This window comes from Podarcis vaucheri (genome assembly GCF_965113315.1).
Source record: "Podarcis vaucheri genome assembly, chromosome: 16".
Classification (NCBI taxonomy): domain Eukaryota; kingdom Metazoa; phylum Chordata; class Lepidosauria; order Squamata; family Lacertidae; genus Podarcis; species Podarcis vaucheri.
The window spans coordinates 4,609,454-4,629,213 of NC_138754.1; the positions used below are offsets into that span (position 1 = coordinate 4,609,454).

General features: G+C 50.2%; 1 protein-coding gene and 1 pseudogene across 4 annotated transcripts in view; one reads left to right on the plus strand and one right to left on the minus strand.

The window, feature by feature from the left end:
• Positions 1-19,760, minus strand: part of PI4KB (phosphatidylinositol 4-kinase beta) — a 51,612-nt gene that overhangs the window by 17,595 nt on the left and 14,257 nt on the right. For 2 of the 3 annotated variants that reach the window (XM_082202132.1, XM_082202130.1), the window contains exons 3-4: positions 18,182-19,164; positions 5,605-5,649 (exon numbers count right to left, since the gene is read on the minus strand). In XM_082202132.1, coding sequence (XP_082058258.1) covers positions 5,605-5,649; positions 18,182-19,135 — 999 coding nt within the window. In that variant the 5' untranslated portion in view covers positions 19,136-19,164. The remainder of the gene's footprint in view (positions 1-5,604; positions 5,650-18,181; positions 19,165-19,760) is intronic. The other variant, XM_082202131.1, reaches the window with a different exon arrangement.
• Positions 13,278-13,809, plus strand: LOC309520641 (small ribosomal subunit protein uS19 pseudogene; annotated as a pseudogene). Its single transcript has one exon. The product of its transcript is annotated as a small ribosomal subunit protein uS19 pseudogene (transcript).

The following is a 19,760-nucleotide window of genomic DNA, read 5'->3' on the forward strand; positions in this document are numbered from 1 at the left end:
GGAATGTCAAGAAGACACCCACAGGAACCGTCACCTGTGAAAAGAGGATGAGGGACACTTGCGGAGTCCCACAGCTGTGCCTCCAACTCCCACCCGTCCCAGCGGCCAGCATGGCCAATGGTTAGGGAAGGGTGTTGCGTGGTCCAAGAAACATCTGGACGGACACAGATGCCTCCATCACCCTTGGGGTTAAAACCACAGAACGCTGAACCCAAAAGGGCACCAGAAGTCAGCGCACCTCTTGGGTGCACTCCAGAAAGTCATTCGGACCCCATCACCCTCGCAATAAAGCCACATTGGACTATCTTTCAGGGCCATCGGGATGCTGAGACGCTGGACCGATTTAGGCACTGGAAACTATATGCAGCTAATTATTTCCACTGATGATGGTGATTATTAACACTGCAGTGGGGAGAAAAATCCATTTCCTAAATAGCTGCTCCCTACCCCCCTCCCTTCTTCAAAAATAACCAGCTTCACTTCAGCAGTTTACTCTCCCATCAGAGAGAAGGATTATTATTTTTTTTAAAAAAGGATAATTTGAAATTAATAAGCCATTCCTGCCACCACCAAAACCAAGCGCTGGTCAAAGAGACATGCAATAAAGGGGGGGGGGAGCAAGAGAAGGGTGTTAACTGTATGAAGCTGGTGATGAAGTAGAGAGCACGCAAAAAAGAGGGGGGGAAAGGGGTTTTTTGGGGGGGGGAGAGAGAATGTTAAAAGGGGGAATGAAGGCACTGAGCACAGAGGAGAGAGATTGCCCTGGTTGGAGGGAGGAAGGGATTCCCTGACAGCTTTGGGGTGTGTGGGAAAAAAGGGGGGGCTTTGGGGCTGCTGTGTTGCCAACACAAAGTTTCCCATCTCTCCCACACTGGGGGAATCAGGTCACACCTGATGCAACTGGAACTTTTGCCACGTTAAGACGCCTTAAGGAGCCACCAGGATTCCCTGTTGGGGTCTCCCCACACCCCCACCAGAACAGGTAATACCTCACCTCGGGTTGCTACAGAGCCCCACAAAGCAGCAAATTAGGGTATCTGGGATTCAGTTCTCAGCAGCGCTGTTTACCAAGAAGCCCTGGCCCCACTGAGACTTGCCCCTGGCCTAATCGGAATTATAGGACCGCAGCCAAGAACAACATAGGAAATCTCTTAACGTTTCTGTAAAAAGATTTTGGAACAAAGAACTCTGGGTTTTCCAGATTCCAGAGTTTTTCCAGCAAAGGGAAGGGGAAAAGGCAAGGGTCCGAAGCAGAGTTGTATGCCAGTCCGTAGAGAGGATCTGTATGGTTTGTGGGAGCTGGAAAAGATCAACCGCCTGAGATCCTGGAAAAAAACTAAGGCCTGAAAGTGTCTGATCAGGGTGGGCTGGCTTCAGCCGCCTTCTGCAGTCAGGCTCCTGCCCTCCATGAAATAAACCACGGTTTAGTGTTACATGCAGGCCAGGCCAAATGTATAGCTATGGTTTGCTCACAATCATCCCTTCTCGTCTCCTTTCTAAATTCAGACTGTAGGCTCCTTGGGGCTGGCACTTAACTTTGTTAAGGAGGCATAGGCAAACTCGGCCCTCCAGATGTTTTGGGACTACAACTCCCATCATCCCTGACCGCCGGTCCTGTTAGCTAGGGATGACAGGAGTTGTAGTCCCAAAACATCTGGAGGGCAGAGTCTGCCTATGCCTGTTGTTAAGTGCTAGTGCTTAGATAGCACCATAAGCCACAACACAAAGAGGAAGCAGGTGAAGATCCGTTCTTCTTCCCCCACCCCTTAAAAAAAACAACACTGTAGGAACCTACAGCTCCTCTGGATGTCGTTGGACTTCAGCTCCCATCATCCCTGGCTCTTAGCCATGCTGGCAGGGGCTGATGGGAGTCGGAGTCCCTCACCCTCACACCCACATTATAGCAAAGCCTTACAGCTATTCCTACAGCTATTCCTGAGCTGGGGAGGGCCAACCAAGGAAGGGGGGGGGGAGGCGCTGCTTACATTTGGAAGTGGCCAAACAGATTGACAAGCAAGCAAGATGGTGTCCAATGAAGCAAGGCAAATGTTTCCGTTCCACTTTCTTTCAATTTCTCAACCTCTTTCCCACCTGAAATTCTGCCTGCCACATTTCCGCGCGTCTTTGAATGATGATAGTTTTAAAGCACTCACAAACTCGGCGGTGTTTTACTGCGCGTCATTCCTAATACACTGATTTTCTGATGCGATCTCCCCCCAAACATACACATTTCCTGCATGCTTGTTTTCTAAATGAATTGTTTTCATAAACTCTTTCCCCTAATATGCACATGCATTACTTTTTATTTTATTTTACAAAAATAAATAAATTCAACTTTGGAGAATTGCACTGCAAAACCCAGAGAACTGTGGGGTGTCTGTGTACTGGGTTTTGGGAAGCATTAAACATGAACCAAAATTGATATCCCCTCCCCTCCCCTTGTCCCATATTGAAGCAAGAGGGAGGTGGGGTGGATTTGAGAGAAGAGAAAGGCTGGGTTGATTGACACAAGACAGAATGGATTTAAAGACAGGGAGGAGTTTTCGATTGGAGGAACTGAAGGATCTTCCCCAAAGTCCAAGCCTATGTTCTCATCACGAGCTCATACGTTGATTCCACCCATTATCAAGAAGAGGGTCGGGTATTCTTAGGGGAGAAGAAGAATCAGGTATAATTGCTAAAAGCAAAAATTTCAACAAAAAGAGGGGAGAAATTATTTGTAGACAGATGAGGGAAGAAAGAAGACAAGCAAATGAAAATTTCTACTCAACACAAGGCGCGCCAAATTAAAAATATATGTAATAATTGAAGGGCAGCAGAGAGAACAGCATTTCCTCTTTTAATTGCTCATCTGAGCAAAGAGAAACAAAATATGAATACGGAAGGCCTGCGACGAACAATTCAATGGTGCTTCCAAATGTTTTCCTTATTCAGGCCGTATCTTCAAAGCAGGCAGGTCACTTGCCGCAAGACTTCCACCACCACCAGCCTTGTGCAGCCCGAGGTAGTGCTGTGGATACGCTGAACGTGACTTTGAAAAATGAAACACAAAAATCCCTTTGCTCCCAAAATAAGAAGAGAGTGCGTAATTCAGAATGAAATATTCCGCAGTGTAATCCAATTTGAAAAGCCGACTCCATCTCCGTGAGCTCAAGGGAGGAGTCAATTCTTGTTTCATAAAAAAATTAGCATCTGAAATTGCTCAGCTTCCTCTCCCCTCCCCATTCATTTTCCTTTGGTGCTGTGTATATTAGAATGCAAGCCAACAGGAAGTAAAGATTATCTTGTTTTTTAAATGTTTGTGTGTTTGGGTTCAGATGCTTCATATATATATTATAAAATGGTAAGTCACTGCAAATGCAATGCTAAGGACTAAACAAAGCTCTTGGAATGCTGAACTCTTCATGAGTGATATGAATTAACAATGGGCTGTCCTATTTATAAGCCCTTTGGGCTTATAAAATGCCACGTGTAAGACCACGAAGAAAGGCCACGAGATTAACTACTGTACTTGCTTTGTAGGAGGCCTAGAACTCTAGCTGTAAGAGGATAAAATGTAATAGTGCAGCAGCAGCTAGGCTTCCTTCCACTTATAAACATTTCAGGAAAATCAAACTGTGTGCACTTCTAGAAACGGGTTTGCTTCTCACAATTTACAGAGCCTGAAATACCTGCTTGAGGGTTATGAGGTGTGTGTGTTGCTAGACCTGGGAGAATGGCACAGGGCAAGGGCTGGAATCATATAAGAAGGGACTACTGGGATACACTATGGTTGTGAAACATCACTGCCTGTTTGGGAGTACAGTGGTACCTCGAGTTACCTTTGGGTAACGTAATTTTGAGTTACGAACGCGGCAAACCCAGAAGTGTATACTTCCAGATTTCGCTTCACGCATGCGCAGGAGTGCTCTATCGCACTGCGCGAGTGTACAGAAGCGGCGCTTCCGGATACAGACTTTTTGGGGTAAGTACGGACCCCCAGCACGAATTACGTTCGTATCCAGAGGGTCCACTGTATAGATCTCTGTGGGGCCATCAAAACTCCGAAATATCTCTTCCCCATTCCACTGTCTGTCTGGATCACTGCCCCCCACCCATGTGAGCACTAAACCACGGTTTACCAAACCAGGGTTTTTCAAACCATGGTTTATTGCTATGCGTGAATGCTGCCCAGCAGCTCAACTATGGTTAGAGGCTGCTCGTTAAGGGAAATGATTTATTAAACTTACTGTTAAGCATAGGTGAGCATTACGTGTGAACAGCGACCACCTCAACTGTGGTTAGGAGCTGTTGCTGCCCCAAAGCTTTACGAGTGAAGAGTAGCTAAAAGTCCAAATTACTTCAAGGTTCAGCAGCTATTGGCTGGTGTTTTTTGTTCGATGAGTTAACAGAAGGCTCATTTAGTTTGTACCTTAAGGGTTAAATCTGTCAAGCGTTCAAGTTAACTGGCCCAAAGGGGGATGGGGTGGAGGTTTTGCATAGCAACGAAACAGAATGGCATGGCATTCACTAAGGCAGCACACGCCCTGATTGGCTGTGTCATTGTGATCGAGTTTTCCCCCTCTGTATATGGGGTCCACCATCTCGCTGCTCCGTACAAGGGCTTAAACCAAGGAAGAAAAAGCCTTTGTGTTCCTAGCTCCTCAAATTATACAGTGGTTTTGTTCAGCTTTGCTATGTGAAGTGTTATCAGAGCTTTCCTGCCTGGAATCTGCCTGTATTATTTAACAGTTTTTAACTACAGTGGTACCTTGGTTTAAGAACAGCTTAGTTTATGAACAACTTGGATTAAGAACGCTGCAAACCTGGAAGTAGGCGTTTTGGTTTGTGAACTTTGCTTGGATTAAGAACATGTTCTGCTTCCTGTTGATTGTAAATTGAGTTCCCCGCTGCTATGGGAAAGCACGCCTTGGTTCAAGAACGCCTTCATTTAAGAAAGGACTTCCAGAGCGGATTAAGTTCGTAAACCAAGGTACCACTGTATTCGGTGACACAGTAAACCAAGGCTTTTTAAAACAATGGCGTGGCTCCAACTGTGCCTCTATTAACTATGGTTAAGCGTTATGTGCCATAGAGACCGCTGGCTGCTAATCTGCACTTGACACGACTTTAGTATAAACAAGACAAACCTGCTGGGGAGCCTCATACCATGCAGAGCTCCACAACCCCCTTCCCAAGCTCAACATGCACGCGGGTGGCGCATGAGTGATGGGAGAGAGAGAGAGAGAGAGAGAGAGAGAGAGAGAGAGAGAGAGAGAGAGAGGCATGACAGCCAAGGAAGTCGGTTAGCCAAAGAGGCTCAGTCAAAAATGGCTAACAGCAGTGTGGTATTGGGCTCGCTGGGGTGATTTTATTTCATTTTTCCCCAAAGTGGTGGAAGAGAAGAGAGGAATGGATTTTGCCTTTGATGCTCTGCAAGATGCATTTGCCAAGGGTGATTGGCGGGCTTAGCAAAGTGGCTTAAGATGACAACAGAGAGGAAATGCTGCTGCGAGAGAAATTATTTGTTGTTGATTTTTGGTAAATCACGGGAAGGGAAGCAGGCAGCCCAGTTGGAAGAGGTGGGGGAGAAAAACAAAAAAAGCTAAAACGCAGGCCACTTACGGAGCAAAATGATCTATCAAGGCTCTCCGTACTCGATGACAATTCCTGAGAAATGAATGAGAGGGAGGGGGAAAGGGGTGGGGGGGTTTGTTTTCATTTTTTAAAAAATGTAAAAAAGGAAGGGAGAGGGAGGGAGAAAGTCGAGGAGAGAAAAGGCAAGTTTTTTGTTTTTTTAAAAAAACCAGTTCTGCACATTCCCTCCCCACCTGCCCCATCTCAACACAGAGAACAAACTGCAGGCGCTATGCACGGCACAACAACCCCCCCACCCACCCCCAGGCGAAACAACTCAGTGGCGGAATATTCTGTCCTCCTGCTCAGTCAGGAGAGGAAGGGGTTCAGAGAAACAGCGCTTTGCTTCCGACGCAGAAGAGCCAGAGGAAGCCAACTCCTCTTCCTGCTGCTTGTTCCAGCACCTGGTATTCAGAGGTACATTCTAGAAGCCAGTGCAACTGCGTGGTCTTCTGGATGCTGCAGAGCTGTGTCTCTCTCCGACTAACAACATCTGGGAAAGGCCACAAGCTCCCCATCCCTGATTTAAGCCATCCAGGCTACAAGCAGTTGGCAAACCTGTCCTATGATCTTATTTGAAGATTATCAACGGCCTCGGTCCAGTATACCTGAAGGAGTGTCTCCATCCCCATTGTTCTGCCCGGACGCTGAGGTCCAGCTCCGAGGGCCTTCTGGCAGTTCCCTCATTGCGAGAAGCAAAGCTACAGGGAACCAGGCAGAGGGCCTTCTCGGTAGTGGCGCCCTGTGGAACGCCCTCCCATCAGATGTCAAAGCAATAAACAACTACCTGACATTCAGAAGACATCTGAAGGCAGCCCTGTTCAGGGAAGTTTTTAATGTGTGACATTTTAGTGTATTTTCCGTTTCTGTGGAAGCCGCCCAGAGTGGCTGGGGAAACCCAGCCAGATGGGCGGGCTACAATTATTATTATTATTATTATTATTATTATTATTATTATTATTATTATTATTATTATTATCTGAGCTAGAAGCGCTCCCTGGAGCCCACAAATTCTTTAAGTTAATGCGGAATAATTAAGACACTTGGATGCCATGGAAGGCAGCAGGCAGAGGTCTGGCTTAATGCCTACAGGTTGAACTTGTCTTTTTTTTCCTCTCCAGAGGTTGCCTGCTTTCCAAAACGCCTCTGGAAACTGGAGGCTTGGCAAAGGCGCTGAGGATTTTAGAGACTAGATACCCAGATCCACTCTGGAACATCAGCTCCCAGGATCTCTTTTGGGACAGATCCTTCAGCTTAATACAAGGCCCACTGGGTGTCCTTGGGACAGTCGCTTGTGAGAACAGAATGGTGGGTTTCGGGGAGGAAAACACAAGCAACACCCTGGATGGACAGCAAGGTAATAAACTATAAAATAACCCGTTTGCAACAGGTGGAACAGGTCGGTGCTGAACAGGGAGCAATTCTGTTAGCAGGAGGATGGGGGGGGGGAGTTCTACAAAAGTTAGAATCAGAAAAAGAGAGGTGGGAGATTCTCAGGCTGTGTTATATCCTCCCCATCGTAAATCTCACACCCCCTCCCATTTTGCAAAAAAGGGAGTTTTAAAAGCCTTTTAGGGCAAGTCACTTTTTTTTTTACGAAAAGAGGCCAAGGTTTCATCCGAGCCAAAGCTTACTAAAATGTAAAACCAGTAATAACCATAAAAACAAGAGGAGGAGAGAGAGAACTCACCTTAAGAAAACCAAAGTGAAACCAAAAGTGGGCAGAGTGGTTGTTTCGACAACTTTCCCTTAATCACATCATTTCTTTTTTCCCCAGTAGGATGAACCACCCTGGAAAGGACTCTGTCTCTCTGCCAGCCTACAGCAGAAGTGTGGAAACTGCTGCTGGACTGCAGCTCCCATCCCCAACCACTGGTCATGCTGGCTGCCAGGGCTGATCGGAATTGGGAGCTGAGCAACATCTGGAGGGCCAGAGACGTTCCCCACCTCTGGACCCAGAGTCATTCGGCTGAAACCAACACCAAGGGCTATCTAGCACAGGCTTCAAACAGTCAGGCCGCCTGGTCACCTGGGGCGACTCTCAAAGGCCTCCAGGCAATCCAACACAGAAGGGCTTTGCACGCTTTCCTCGCTAGGCATAATTTTGTACACCTCTGTTGTGTTCTCCAATTTTCCAGTCGCTTCCTCCCTTCCCAACCTGAGCATGCAGGGGAGAAACTTTGACCTTTCCTCACTGGGGAGGCATTCCACATACATGCGCATGTTTTTCTGCATCCCTTTAAGCTCGCCATTACCTTTTTATTTGAGACGGCTGGGGGAAACTATGCCACGTCTCAGCACAGCTATTTCCAAATGCGGGAAATGGTGAGGAGAGTAAGAAGCAAGTCAGCATTGGGAAAATGGAGAGGAAAAGACAGTGTTGATGCCAAGAGGAAAGGTGTGTTTATATATATAGAATTGTAGAGTTGGAAGGGACCCCCAAAGGTCCTCTAGTCCAGGCATAGGCAAACTCTGGCCCGCCAGATGTTTGGGACTACAATTCCCATCATCCCTGATCACTGGTCCTGTTAGCTAGGGATGATGGGAATTGTAGTCCCAAACATCTGGAGGGCCAGAGTTTGCCTATGCCTGCTCTAGTCCAATGCAGGAATCACAGAAGACAGGATTTCTCTCCATCCACAGCTAATAATTTCATAGAATCACTGAACAGTTGGAAGGGACCCATTCTGCGGATGGGACAGTCCATCCTGTTCATATGGACCGGCCACAATATCCATCGTTCTCTCATCCAAAGAGCCTATGTCAGGCTTCCTCAACCTCAGCCCTCCAGATGTTTTGAGACTACAATTCCCATCATCCCTGACCACTGGTCCTGCTAGCTAGGGATGATGGGAGTTGTAGGCCAAAAAACATCCAGAGGGCTGAGTTTGAGGAAGCCTGGCCTATGTATTAAGATTATCTCCTGCAGAACTGACGCAGCAATGGCTGGATGGACTTCGGCCCACATTTACGGCCCTCTATTAATGATGGTTTTCCGCTTGCAGTCCTCGCGGGGGCAAGTCGAGAGGAGATGAATGGCCGACTGCTCCCCCCATCCTGGCTCTGGGTTCGCTGACGATGCTTTTCTCCCCAACACAGGGATAGGCTTTGTTATGTGTGCGCAAGGAAGATGGTGTTATTTCCAAGAGTACCAAAAACTGGGCCAAATCACGCGATGAGGACCGCTCCCCCCCCCAGTTTATGGAAAACAGAAGCAGGCATAGAAGCCAGACGGAGGAAGTCTGGCCAAGTCACCGAGGGGACAGAAATGGTTGGAATTCTTCTTTTATGTTCAAAGGGCCAATTTTTTTAAATTCTTTTTTTAAATTGAACGAGGCCAGGAGAAAGGGGAAGCTGTTGGGCCCATTAGAAAAATGTAAAATGATCAGACTTTAAAAAGGGGGGGGGGGAGGAGGGAACACTGCGCTTCCTTCACAGACACACACAAAGCCCACACAGTGTATGACACCCCACAGAGGACTTTGAGACCTCTCATAGATAGCAGCTTTATGTCACGGAATCAGAGTTGGAAGGGGACCCTGAGGATCATCTAGTCCAACCCCTTAAAATAATAATAAATCCCACCGTTCCTCCTGAAAGGAACCCAGGAGGCAAATGCATCTGTAACGGCAAACCACTGCGAGGGTTTTTGTTTTTACAATCAAGCAGTGTATAAATGTCCTGAAATAAAATAAACAAATAAATAAACACACCAGTATGGTTAAAAAGAAAAAAGCTTTTTATCTTGAACTAGTGTAATAAAGGACAGGAAAATGCAAACCCACACACTTGATTAGGCATAGCATAATGCCTTCTTGTATAATGATATGGAGGTTTTATGTATATCAGGAAAGCAATATGTACTATCAAGTTTCCATTATTAAACCATTTTTTATCACTTCCATTTCTTCCCTTGGATTAATGCTGTTGCATGTGAAAGAATGAATGAATGAGTAAGAAAATGTGTGTTAAAGAATGCTCATCGGGAATCTACAATTCTATGATTCTCTGACTGAACAGACTGCAGATGTATATTCCTCCCTGTTGAGCTGATTGGCTGCAGGCCTGCCCATCTTGACATTAAAAAGCCCTCTTCCCAAGGGATCAGAGACGGCAGAAGCCCTTGTCCGATTTCACCTGGTTTCCAAACCCAAACAGGAAACCTCTGCAGTGATGTCGATACCCCCCTCCCCCCGGTCTCCACTTGTCAGTGTCTGAATCATCCTGAGTCACTCTCACCCAGTTGCCACAGAGACCTCAGAGCAAGGGGAGCGTTCCTTGCACAAAGGTTGCCCAGCTCTGCCAAACACACACACACACACACACACACACACACACACACACACACAAAACGCCTGCCTGCTGTGTCACCACAAAGCAGGTTCCGAAGCGCTCTCATGTTACACAGCAAGGATTTCCGGGCAGGACACAACTGGCTCCTCCTCCAGCACCCCCTGCAATATTACCTGCCCAGGTGCAAATGCCACAGCAAGACTGACAGAGACAGAGAGAGAGAGAGAAAGAGAAGCTCAAGTTTCTGTTCTTAAGGCTTTTTTTAAAAAGTGAAGAAAAATAGACCGTCCTCATTTGGTAACTCTGCAATACAGTGGTACCTTGGGTTAAGTACTTAATTCGTTTCGGAGGTCCGTTCTTAAGCTGAAACTGTTCTTAACCTGAAGCACCACTTTAGCTAATGGGGCCTCCTGCTGCTGCCGCGCCGCTGGAGCACGGTTTCTGTTCTCATCCTGAAGCAAAGTTCTTAACCTGAAGCACTATTTCTGGGTTAGTGGAGTCTGTAACCTGAAGCGTATGTAACCTGAAGCGTATGTAACCTGAGGTACTGCTGTACTTTAAAGTGGGCAGTCATCAGGATTGCAGGATCTGTTGCTACCGAGAAGCAGATTTCAAAACAGTGGCTCAGATGGGCACATGCACGGCTGGCGCTGAGGGGCAGAGAATGCCTTTTGAGCCCAGAGCCTGGCATGCAAAGCCCTTCCGTGGAAGGAAAAACCCACACCTGGTATTCGCTCACAACTGAAGCAGGAGCTTTTCAGCTGCCAACTGCCCAGAGATCTCCTGGTAGACTCTTCATCTGCCTTTTGCTGCTGGTTGAGAGGGACTGAAGAAGCCTTTTCAGTCACGAGGGACGCATTTCCTTCTTGGCAAGCTTCGGGAGGCCGTGTGCCAGCGGTGGGTGGGGGCCAGAGGAGAAAGGAGGCAGGGTGACAGAGGCAGCTCTTACTTCTGCACAGTAGGCCTACACCCCAGCTGTGCAAAAAGTTAAGAGGCTTTCCTACTTCCCCTGCATGCAGACGCACCTCTCCACCCAAATATCGTAGTTCAAGGACATGTTCCAGCTAAGTGAAGGCACTCAAGGGCGACCCACAGCACTGCCAGCGAGAAGAGTGGGGGCCCCGGGGAGAGGTCCAAGGGCTGGAGAGAGGGGAATGACGCACCCAGAGGTCCGGCCACTGAATTAAATCACGGCAAGCCTACTGCTTTCTGGCTAAGGGTTTCACTAGCTCGGTGGGAAGTTGTCAGAGGAGGGGAAGGGTGCATTCGTAGGGGCAAGACAGACACACATATACGTAACAGAATACCCAGTACAGTGGGCAGGGATTCCCTCCCTGTCACAAACCGAAGCAAGTAATATAATAATAATAATAATAATTTATTATTTATACCCCGCCCATCTGGCTGGGCCTCCCCAGCCACTCTGGGCGGCTTCCATAGAAACCAAAAATACAGTAAAATATCACACGTTAAAAACTTCCCTGAACAGGGCTGCCTTAAGATGTCTTCTGAATGTCAGGTAGTTGTTTATCGCTTTGACATCCCACCCACAGGGTGGGCGCCACCACCGAGAAGGCCCTCTGCCTGGTTCCCTGTAGCCTCACTTCTCGCAATGAGGGAACCGCCAGAAGGCCCTCGGCGCTGGACTTCAGCGTCCGGGCAGGATGATGGGGGTGGAGACGCTCCTTCAGGTATACTGGACTGAGGCCGTTTATGAGGATCCCTTGCCACAGTGGTAGATTATTAGGAAAAAGGAATCACAGGAAGCCTCCAGATCCACCAGGTCCAGCTCAAGCGAGAGGCAGACTCTTGCCAAAGTAGTCAATGCTAATGGAGTTAGCAATTTGCGTGCTAAAATGTGCATTTTAAGAGGTGATGAGACTAAGGGGTAATATTAAGAGGCGCTCAGACCAGCCAAAGCATAAGAACGTAAGAAGAGGCGGCTGGATCAGGCTGATGTCCCATCTGTGGGTTGTAATCCACTGGGAGCAGTCAAGTGCAACATTACCTGTTTTGCTAGAGTGGTCATGCTAGAGTTGGTCCAGCCAGTCAAAACTTCCTGTTCCTCCTGGCCTGGAGCATCCTTCGTTGCGTGTGACTAGTACTGTAGGTGGGCGTGACCTTTCAGACCTTGTAAAAGGCCAAGTCACACAGCCACCTCCCTCTCTTTGATCTTCTTTTTCGTCCTGCGAACTTCCTAACTCACCTGGCCGCCAGCAGTCCCCCAGGTTATCTCCCATATGGGGTAAACCTGTTTGTACATGTTTGTAACTTTAAGCCTAAAGCTTTGCTTCAGGGATCACACTGTGCTCTGCCTGATCACGAGTAAAACTCCTTTTTTTGTTACTTATAAATAAGACTGTTGTGTCTTTATTCTTTTAGGTAAACGTAAAGGGACCCCTGACAAGTCCAGTCGCGAACGACTCTGGGGTTGCGGCGCTCTTCTTGCTTTACAGGCCGAGGGAGCCAGCGTTTGTCCGCTTCCACAGACAGTTTCTCCGGGTCATGTGGCCAGCACGACTAAGCCGCTTCTGGCAAAACCAGAGCAGCACACGGAAATGCCGTTTACCTTCCTGCTGGAGCGGTACCTATTTATCTACTTGCGCTGCGTCTTTTGAACTGCTAGGTTGGCAGGAGCTGGGACCGAGCAACGAGAGCTCACCCCGTCGTGGGGATTCAAACCGCCGACCTTTCGACCGGCAAGCCCAAGTGGCATAGTGGTTTAACCCACAGTGCCACCCACATCCCATTTTATTCTTTTAGGAGGGATCAAAGGGGTCTTACCAGGAATAACAGAACATATCTCAATCTGGGAAAGCCAGATTGAATTGTTTGTTGTCTTAAGAGACTCACACAAGTTTGCAACCAGCTTTCTGCTGCGTAAGAAGGGGAACGCACTCTGCTATATAAAGTAACTTGCCAGTGTGAATTAGGACGGATATTAATAATCAATATATCCTCTCCTGCCACCCTCAACATTCCCACACCATCTAGCACAGCATCCTGTTCCCATAGTGACCAAACAGATGCCTCAATAGACAACTCAGAAGCAGGATCCAATCGCAAGAGCCCTCTCCTCTCCTTCGGCCTCCAGTCACTGGTATGGAGAAGCACTGCTTCCTCCGACTGGAGGCAGCGCACAGCCATCATGGCTGGTAGCCATCAATAGCCCTCTCCTCCTCCACAAATTTGTCTAATGCTCTTTTAAAGCCATCTAGGTTGGTGGCCATCACTCCCTCCTGTGGCAGGGAGTTCCACCGTTTAACTCTGTGCTGCGTGAAGAAGTCCTTTAATTTAAGTATCTTGACTCTTCCAGCATTCAGGGTGTCACCGAGTTCTAGTGCCATGGGAGAGGTAAAATATTTCTCTCTCAAACTTTTTTTTCCTGGAGGAGACTGCGGCCAAGATGGCGGAAGTGAAGCAGAAGAAGAAGCGTACTTTCTGGAAGTTCATCTATCGGGGTCTTGACCTGGACCAGCTTCTCGACATGTCCTATGAGCAGCTGATGCAGCTGTACAGAGCCCGCCACCGCCGGCGGCTCAACCGCGGCCTGCGCCACAAGCAGCACTCCCTCCTCAAGCGGCTGCGCAAGGCCAAGAGAGAGGCCCTGCCCATGGAGAAGCCTGAGGTGGTCAAAACCCACCTGCGAGACATGATTATCCTTCCGGAAATGGTGGGCAGCATGGTAGGCGTGTACAATGGGAAGACCTTCAACCAGGTGGAAATCAAGCCTGAAATGATTGGCCACAATTTGGGAGAGTTCTCCATCACTTACAAGCCCGTTAAGCACGGCTGACCTGGAATCGGGGCCACCCACTCCTCTCAGTTCATTCCTCTGAAGTAAGGGGACTTGGGAAGGCTTGTGTCTCGCGTGTAAATAAAAGGGTTTCCCAACAAAACAAAACAAAAAACAAATTTCTCTCTCTCTCCACGCTATGCATAGTTTTATAAACTTCTATCATGTTGCCCCTTACTCGCCTTTTCTCTAAACTCAGAAGTCCCCAAACTGCAACCTCTCTCTATAGGGGAGTTGCTCCCTCCCCTCCCTCTTCCAACTCTACAATATCCCTTTTGAGGTGAGGCAACCAGAACTGCAATTTTAAGAAGTGCTCAGCTTCAGCCAAAGCATTTCCCACATTTTCCTCGGAACATCCCTTGCGGCACTTCGGGCCCAGAAGACTCTCCGCACGTCGCCAGGAGAAATCCAGCCCTGCGTGAATTAATAAGCATTCTGGGCTCCGGTTTCCAGTTGGCGAGTGGCTGGGATCATCCTGGGCAACCGTTGGCCTCCGAGCTCCCAGCTTTCTATCAGCCCATTGTTCCCCTGCGAACAATGAAGCGGCAGGGAGTGGGAAGGGCTCTGCGAGCCGCCTTTGGAACCATCTGGAAGACAAGCCTGGGAATCGAGAGCGTAATAGGGTGGTCACTTGTTCTGGCTTGGCCGGGACGGTCTGGGGAAGATCGCCTTTGCGCCCCAAGTCAGCATGCAGCACCTGGCAGAGTGCCAGCTTCCGAAGGCGAAGCCAATCAGCTGCGCATCTCGCATACCAGCCTACCTCGCAAGGTTGTTGTGTGGGCAGGATCAGCTATGCCTCTCCCATGCATGCAACTGAGATTTCATGGGTGGAAACATGATTTTACAAAATGAGAGAAGAGCCTATGCATTCGAGAAGAGGGGAGGAAAGAAGCCCGGTTTCTCCACATGCATAGGCTCAGAAGAATTCCATGCAGCTCAACGCCTGAAAAAGAAATTTCTGGAATTTCTTTTATTCACTGCACACGCTAAAAAACTTGAGGCCGGCTCCTGCTAACTCGGCATTTCAAGCATGTTCCCCATCTTTAAAAGCAGATTAGACAAATTCATGGAGAATAAGGCTATCAAAGGCTGATCACGATGGCTGTGTACGCCCCACTCCGGGATGAGGATTAACAAAAAGTAACTGGGATTCGCAGGCGGGGAGAGTTGCTGCTGCTGCACCTTTGGGGCATCTGCTTAGCCACTGTGAGAGAAGGAGGCTGGACAGGATAGGCCCCCTTTGGCCTGATCCAGCAGCCAGGCCCTTCTGATGTTCTTATGGAACCACGAGGTCCTAAGTATATACCGCACAGTTTCCCAGTTCTATCACAAAATCCCAGCGAACCTATCCCCTTACTTCCCCCTAGGCTTTATCACGGGACCCCCACATCTCTCAAATGCCCCATGCCCAAAGAACAGCTGCGCCAAGAGCACTCGGCAACCGCGCCTGACGCAAACCCGAGTCTACGGAGAGACAGGGAAAGTTCTGGCGCATTAAGTATTTATTTGCTGCTCCGGCGATACTGAAATTCCACCCCAGAGTTTCTGCTCGGATGATCTCCAACAACGTGCGCCAAGGGGGTAGGAGAGAGAGAAAGAAAGGGAGAGTGAAAGTAGACCTCTTGGCTCGCCTCTGGCGGCTGAGTTCACGGACCAATGTTTTGCCAGATTGAGGGCTGGAAAGAGAGAGAGATTGCGGTCTGGCAGGGACAACCGCAGCAGCACATCTGGACGCCAGAGCAGGCACATCCAGCAGCACCGTACAGGCCTGATGCATTGCAGCTCCCACTTGTCAATCACATGACGCCAAAATGATGTCACGTATTTGACACCAAATTTGGCCCCTGGAGGCTGATCCTGATAAGGATCTGGTCCGCGGAGCCAAAAAAGGGTTCCCCACCCATGATTTAAAGCTCTCCAACTTTTGTTCCCCCGCCGCACAAGCATGGGAATCCCCAGGGTCTTTCACTATGTCCACACCCACTGAGATTCAGCAGCTGGTGTAGCATCGGGTATCCACCCCCACCACAATCTCTTTCCACCACTTTTTAATTCTTTCACCAGTTTTTCTTCTTTAATAAAGGCAGACGGCGGAAAGGATCTTGCTCTGGGTCGGGCTGGGAGCCCGTTTTATTAATTATAGTAAATGAGGGTGAGGAATGATGGGAGTTGTAGCCGAACAAAATCTGAAAGGCACTACATCGGCTGCTCGATAGCGTTGGACCAGCAAGACGTGGGTTTATACCCCTGCCTGGCCAGTAAGCTCCTTCACAGGGTTGTTGTGAGGATCCACATGAAAGGATAGGGAGGAGCCACATACCCCCCCCCCGAGCTCCTTGGAAGCAGCTTGGGATTAAAAACCACAACATGCAAAACTAGATCATAATTCCATGAATACCCCTGGATACATTTGTTCCCCTCTACTGCAAGACTGGGGAACCTTCAGGTGTGGCTGGGACCCCCAATTCCCTTCAGGCCCAGCTGCCAGCATAGCCAACCATGAGGGACGATGGGAGTGGCAGTCCAGGAACACCTGGAAGGCCACAGATGCCCGCCATCCCTGTCTCCGTAAAAACCCAAGAGGATTTGTGGTGGGATTTCCCCATGGAACACACAGGACCTTATGTTCCCTCTCTCTATCTCAGTCAAGATCTATCACCACTTTTGGCAAGGAAATCCAAGCAAATTAATACTCTGGGCTTCAAAGTTTCTTTTCTGCACATTTTTTTGTTTGTTTCCCGAAGGAGAGAAATCACACCGCCAACACCACTGGGTGGAAGAGAGAATTCATGGAGAGAACAAAATACTGGCGCCAAGACGGCTTTATCGACTGTAGAGGCGGAGCTAAAACTAGGTCCCGCCCACTGTCCCATGGCACTGTCAATCAGTGGCTAGCCAGGGGCTAGAAGACTCTCCGGATGGTGAGCGCGGCTGCCCCCTGGGATTGCCATCTTCCCCATCACCCACCCCCAGGTCCACTTACCCCATTCCTCAGAGCCTAGAACCTCACCCACATATTCCCAATATGTCATATTAATGACGCCGACTTCTGTAAGCATCTCCTTATCTAGCACGGCCTTCCCTAGATGTTTCAGGCTCACAGCTCCCATCAACCCAGCCGGCACCACTGGCCTGGAGCAAACAATACGGCTGGGAGCCTGAAACATCTGGAAGGTGTCATGGTGGGGAAGGAACACAAGAAGCTGCCTTAGAAGGAGTTATACCCAGAGTCCTGCCAGCATGCTGAACGGCAGCAGCTCTCCAGGGTTTTCAAGCAGGGGACGTCCCCAGCCCTACCTCGAGATGCCAGGGATGGAAACTGGGACACTCTGCATGCCCATCAGGTGTTACCATATTTTTCGCCCCATAAGACGCACTTTTTCCCCTCCAAAAATGAAGGGGAAATCGGGGTGCGTCTTATGGGGCGAATGCCTGCAAGCCTCGCGCGCCCGGCAGGAGGTCCCACCGGGTGCGCGAGGCTTGGGGCGGCAGCGGACTGCTTGCGCGCACCTAGAAGCTTGGGGCGCGCTGAGCTCAGCACGCCCCAAGCTCCTGGTGTAGCGCAGCGATCCGCTAGCCCTCGAAGAGCCCCGCGGCTCTCCCAAGGCTAGCGGACTGCTTGCCGGCACGCAGAAGCTTGGGGCGCGCTGACCTCAGCTCGCCCCAAGCTTCTGGATTAGCGCAGGGGTCCGCTAGCCCTGGGAGAGGCGCCCGGCTCTCCCACGCTAGCGGAGACCTTGCCGGCACGCAGAAGCTTGGGGCGCGCTGAGCTCCGCACGCCCCAAGCTCCTGGTGTAGCGCAGCGCACCTGGGGGGGAAATAATTTTTTTCCCCTTTATTTCCCCCCAAAAAATCTAGGTGCGTCTTATGGGCCGGTGCGTCTTATGGGGCGAAAAATACGGTACACCCCAGGCCCACAGCCCTTCTCAAGGCTGCCCCAATACATGTGGATTTTCGACCGTAAGACCCTTGAGGAACAGGGTACATATATAAAAATTGTAAACACGGGATTGGAGGCCATGGTGGGCAATCAGGGCAACACACATGTGCCCCCTGGCCTTTCTCTTTTCCTCTGCCGCTATTGGGGGGACTGGTTGGCAACGCCCGATTACATCGTCCCAAGAGATGCTAGAGATCAAGCGGTCCCTTGATAAGCAGCAGAAAGGGAACCGCCCTGTCCCACGTTGGATCCGCATGAAAGCTGGCAGCAAAATCAGGCCGGACTCCAAAAGGAGGAGGACAAAGCTGAGCCAGGAAAGCAGCCACAACCTGGTTGGCACATGTCTTACCTTATGCCCAGCTCTCTGGCATGAGAATGGCCTCTGCCTACCAACTTGCCACAGAGCTGGAAGCCCACCCTAGGCAGAATTTCCCCTCTCCTGATGCGTATGTTTTCACAAGGATTAAAAGCTGAATACCCCAGTAACCTATCCCCCTGCCCCGTGAATCCAGGGACCCCCCCTCGCCCCACGTTACCTCGTCGTCGTTCTCCACTTTGGGGTTGCTGGCGGTCCTCTTCAGGTTGCTGCTGAGGTGGATGCCGACGGTGGCGTCCGACTTGGACCTCTGGTGAGTCCTTTTGGAGGGGGAGAGCCCCGCCTCGGGGGCCGGGCCGAGGGCCGGCAGCTCCCTCTTCCGGTGGGCCGGCTTGAGCTCGTCGGAGAGGATGAGCTTCCGCAGCTTGGTCCCGCGGGAGTGGCGCTGGGTGGAGATGTGCATGTCCGAGGAGTAGGCGCCCAGCAGGAGGGCGCACTGCAGGGAGAAGTTGATGCTCTGCCGGCAGCGGTGGACGATGTAGGGCTTGATGGCGTCGCCCACGTCCTCGTCCATGTGGATGTACATGTTCAGCAGCTGCGGCAGGTAGAAGTCCACGTCCTCGTTGCGGAAGCAGAAGAGCCGGTTGCCGATGTACGCCTGCACGCCGGGCTCCTTCGAGTTGTACAGGTACGAGATCGCCATGGAGATGTCGAAGAGCTTCGACTCAAACAGGCGCAGCAGCCACGACTGCTTGGCCGAGTTGTTCTTCTGGCGCCGCCGGGCGCTCTTGACCGAGTTGGCCGCGTGCTGCTGCTCCTCCTCCTGGATCTTGTCCGGAGGGTCGTCCAGGCACTTGATCTCGCAGCACTCGCCGGGGCTGCCGTTCAGCAGGGCCAGGCCGGGCCGGCGAGCCGCGCCTGCGCTGCCGTCCTTCAGCTGGATGGACCCGTCGGGAGAGATGCAGTGCATCAGCTTGACCTTCTCCAGCACCTCCTCACAGGCCTTCTTGGCCACCTCAGGGTCAATGACTGCCAGCTCGCCCACGCCTTCCGTGATGACCCCCAGGGCCGCCACCCCGCCATTTCCTGGGGGCGGCAGCACCGCTGCAGCCAGCGCCGCCTCCTCCTCTTCCTCCTCCCCTGGCGGCGGCACGTCTGCGTCTGAGTCACTCATATCCAAGGCGGGTCTGTGCTCTTTCAAAGCTGGAAAGCAAACCGGGAGAGGGAATTAAAAGAGAAGGTGCGCTCATCAGGCAGCCTGGGAGCACAGAGTGCTGGCCTTACGCAGCAACGCAGGTGTTCTCTCGAGGAACTTGCGTCCTTCCCCAAAAGGCAAACTAAGACTCTAGTCCTCATGGTTGCAAATAACAGTCTGGTTTAATAGGTACATCTGGCTCAGTATTGACTACACTGACTGGCAGGGAACACTTCCAGCCTTGCCTGGAAACGCTGCAAGGGATTGAACCCGGGACCTTGTGCACACAAAGCAGATTATCGCTGAGCTGTGGCCCTGCTAAATACAGCCTGTATTTCAGTGCTTAAAAACAAACAAACGGACGATCCCGTTTCACATTCCACCACCAAGACTTTGGTTATTCATAGAAAGAGGATTCTTTTGCAGCAAATACAGGCCGGGAAAAGGCCACAAGATTGCTAGGGCATAGAGCTATGCCAGTCATCTGTAGACTAAAAAGGGGGGTGGGATGAGTGCCAATGTTCCTCCTCCTTGGTCACCAGAAACAATTTCTGACTCACCACAGGTGACCAGCGTTTTGACAAGGCTGCCTAAAGCAGATTTG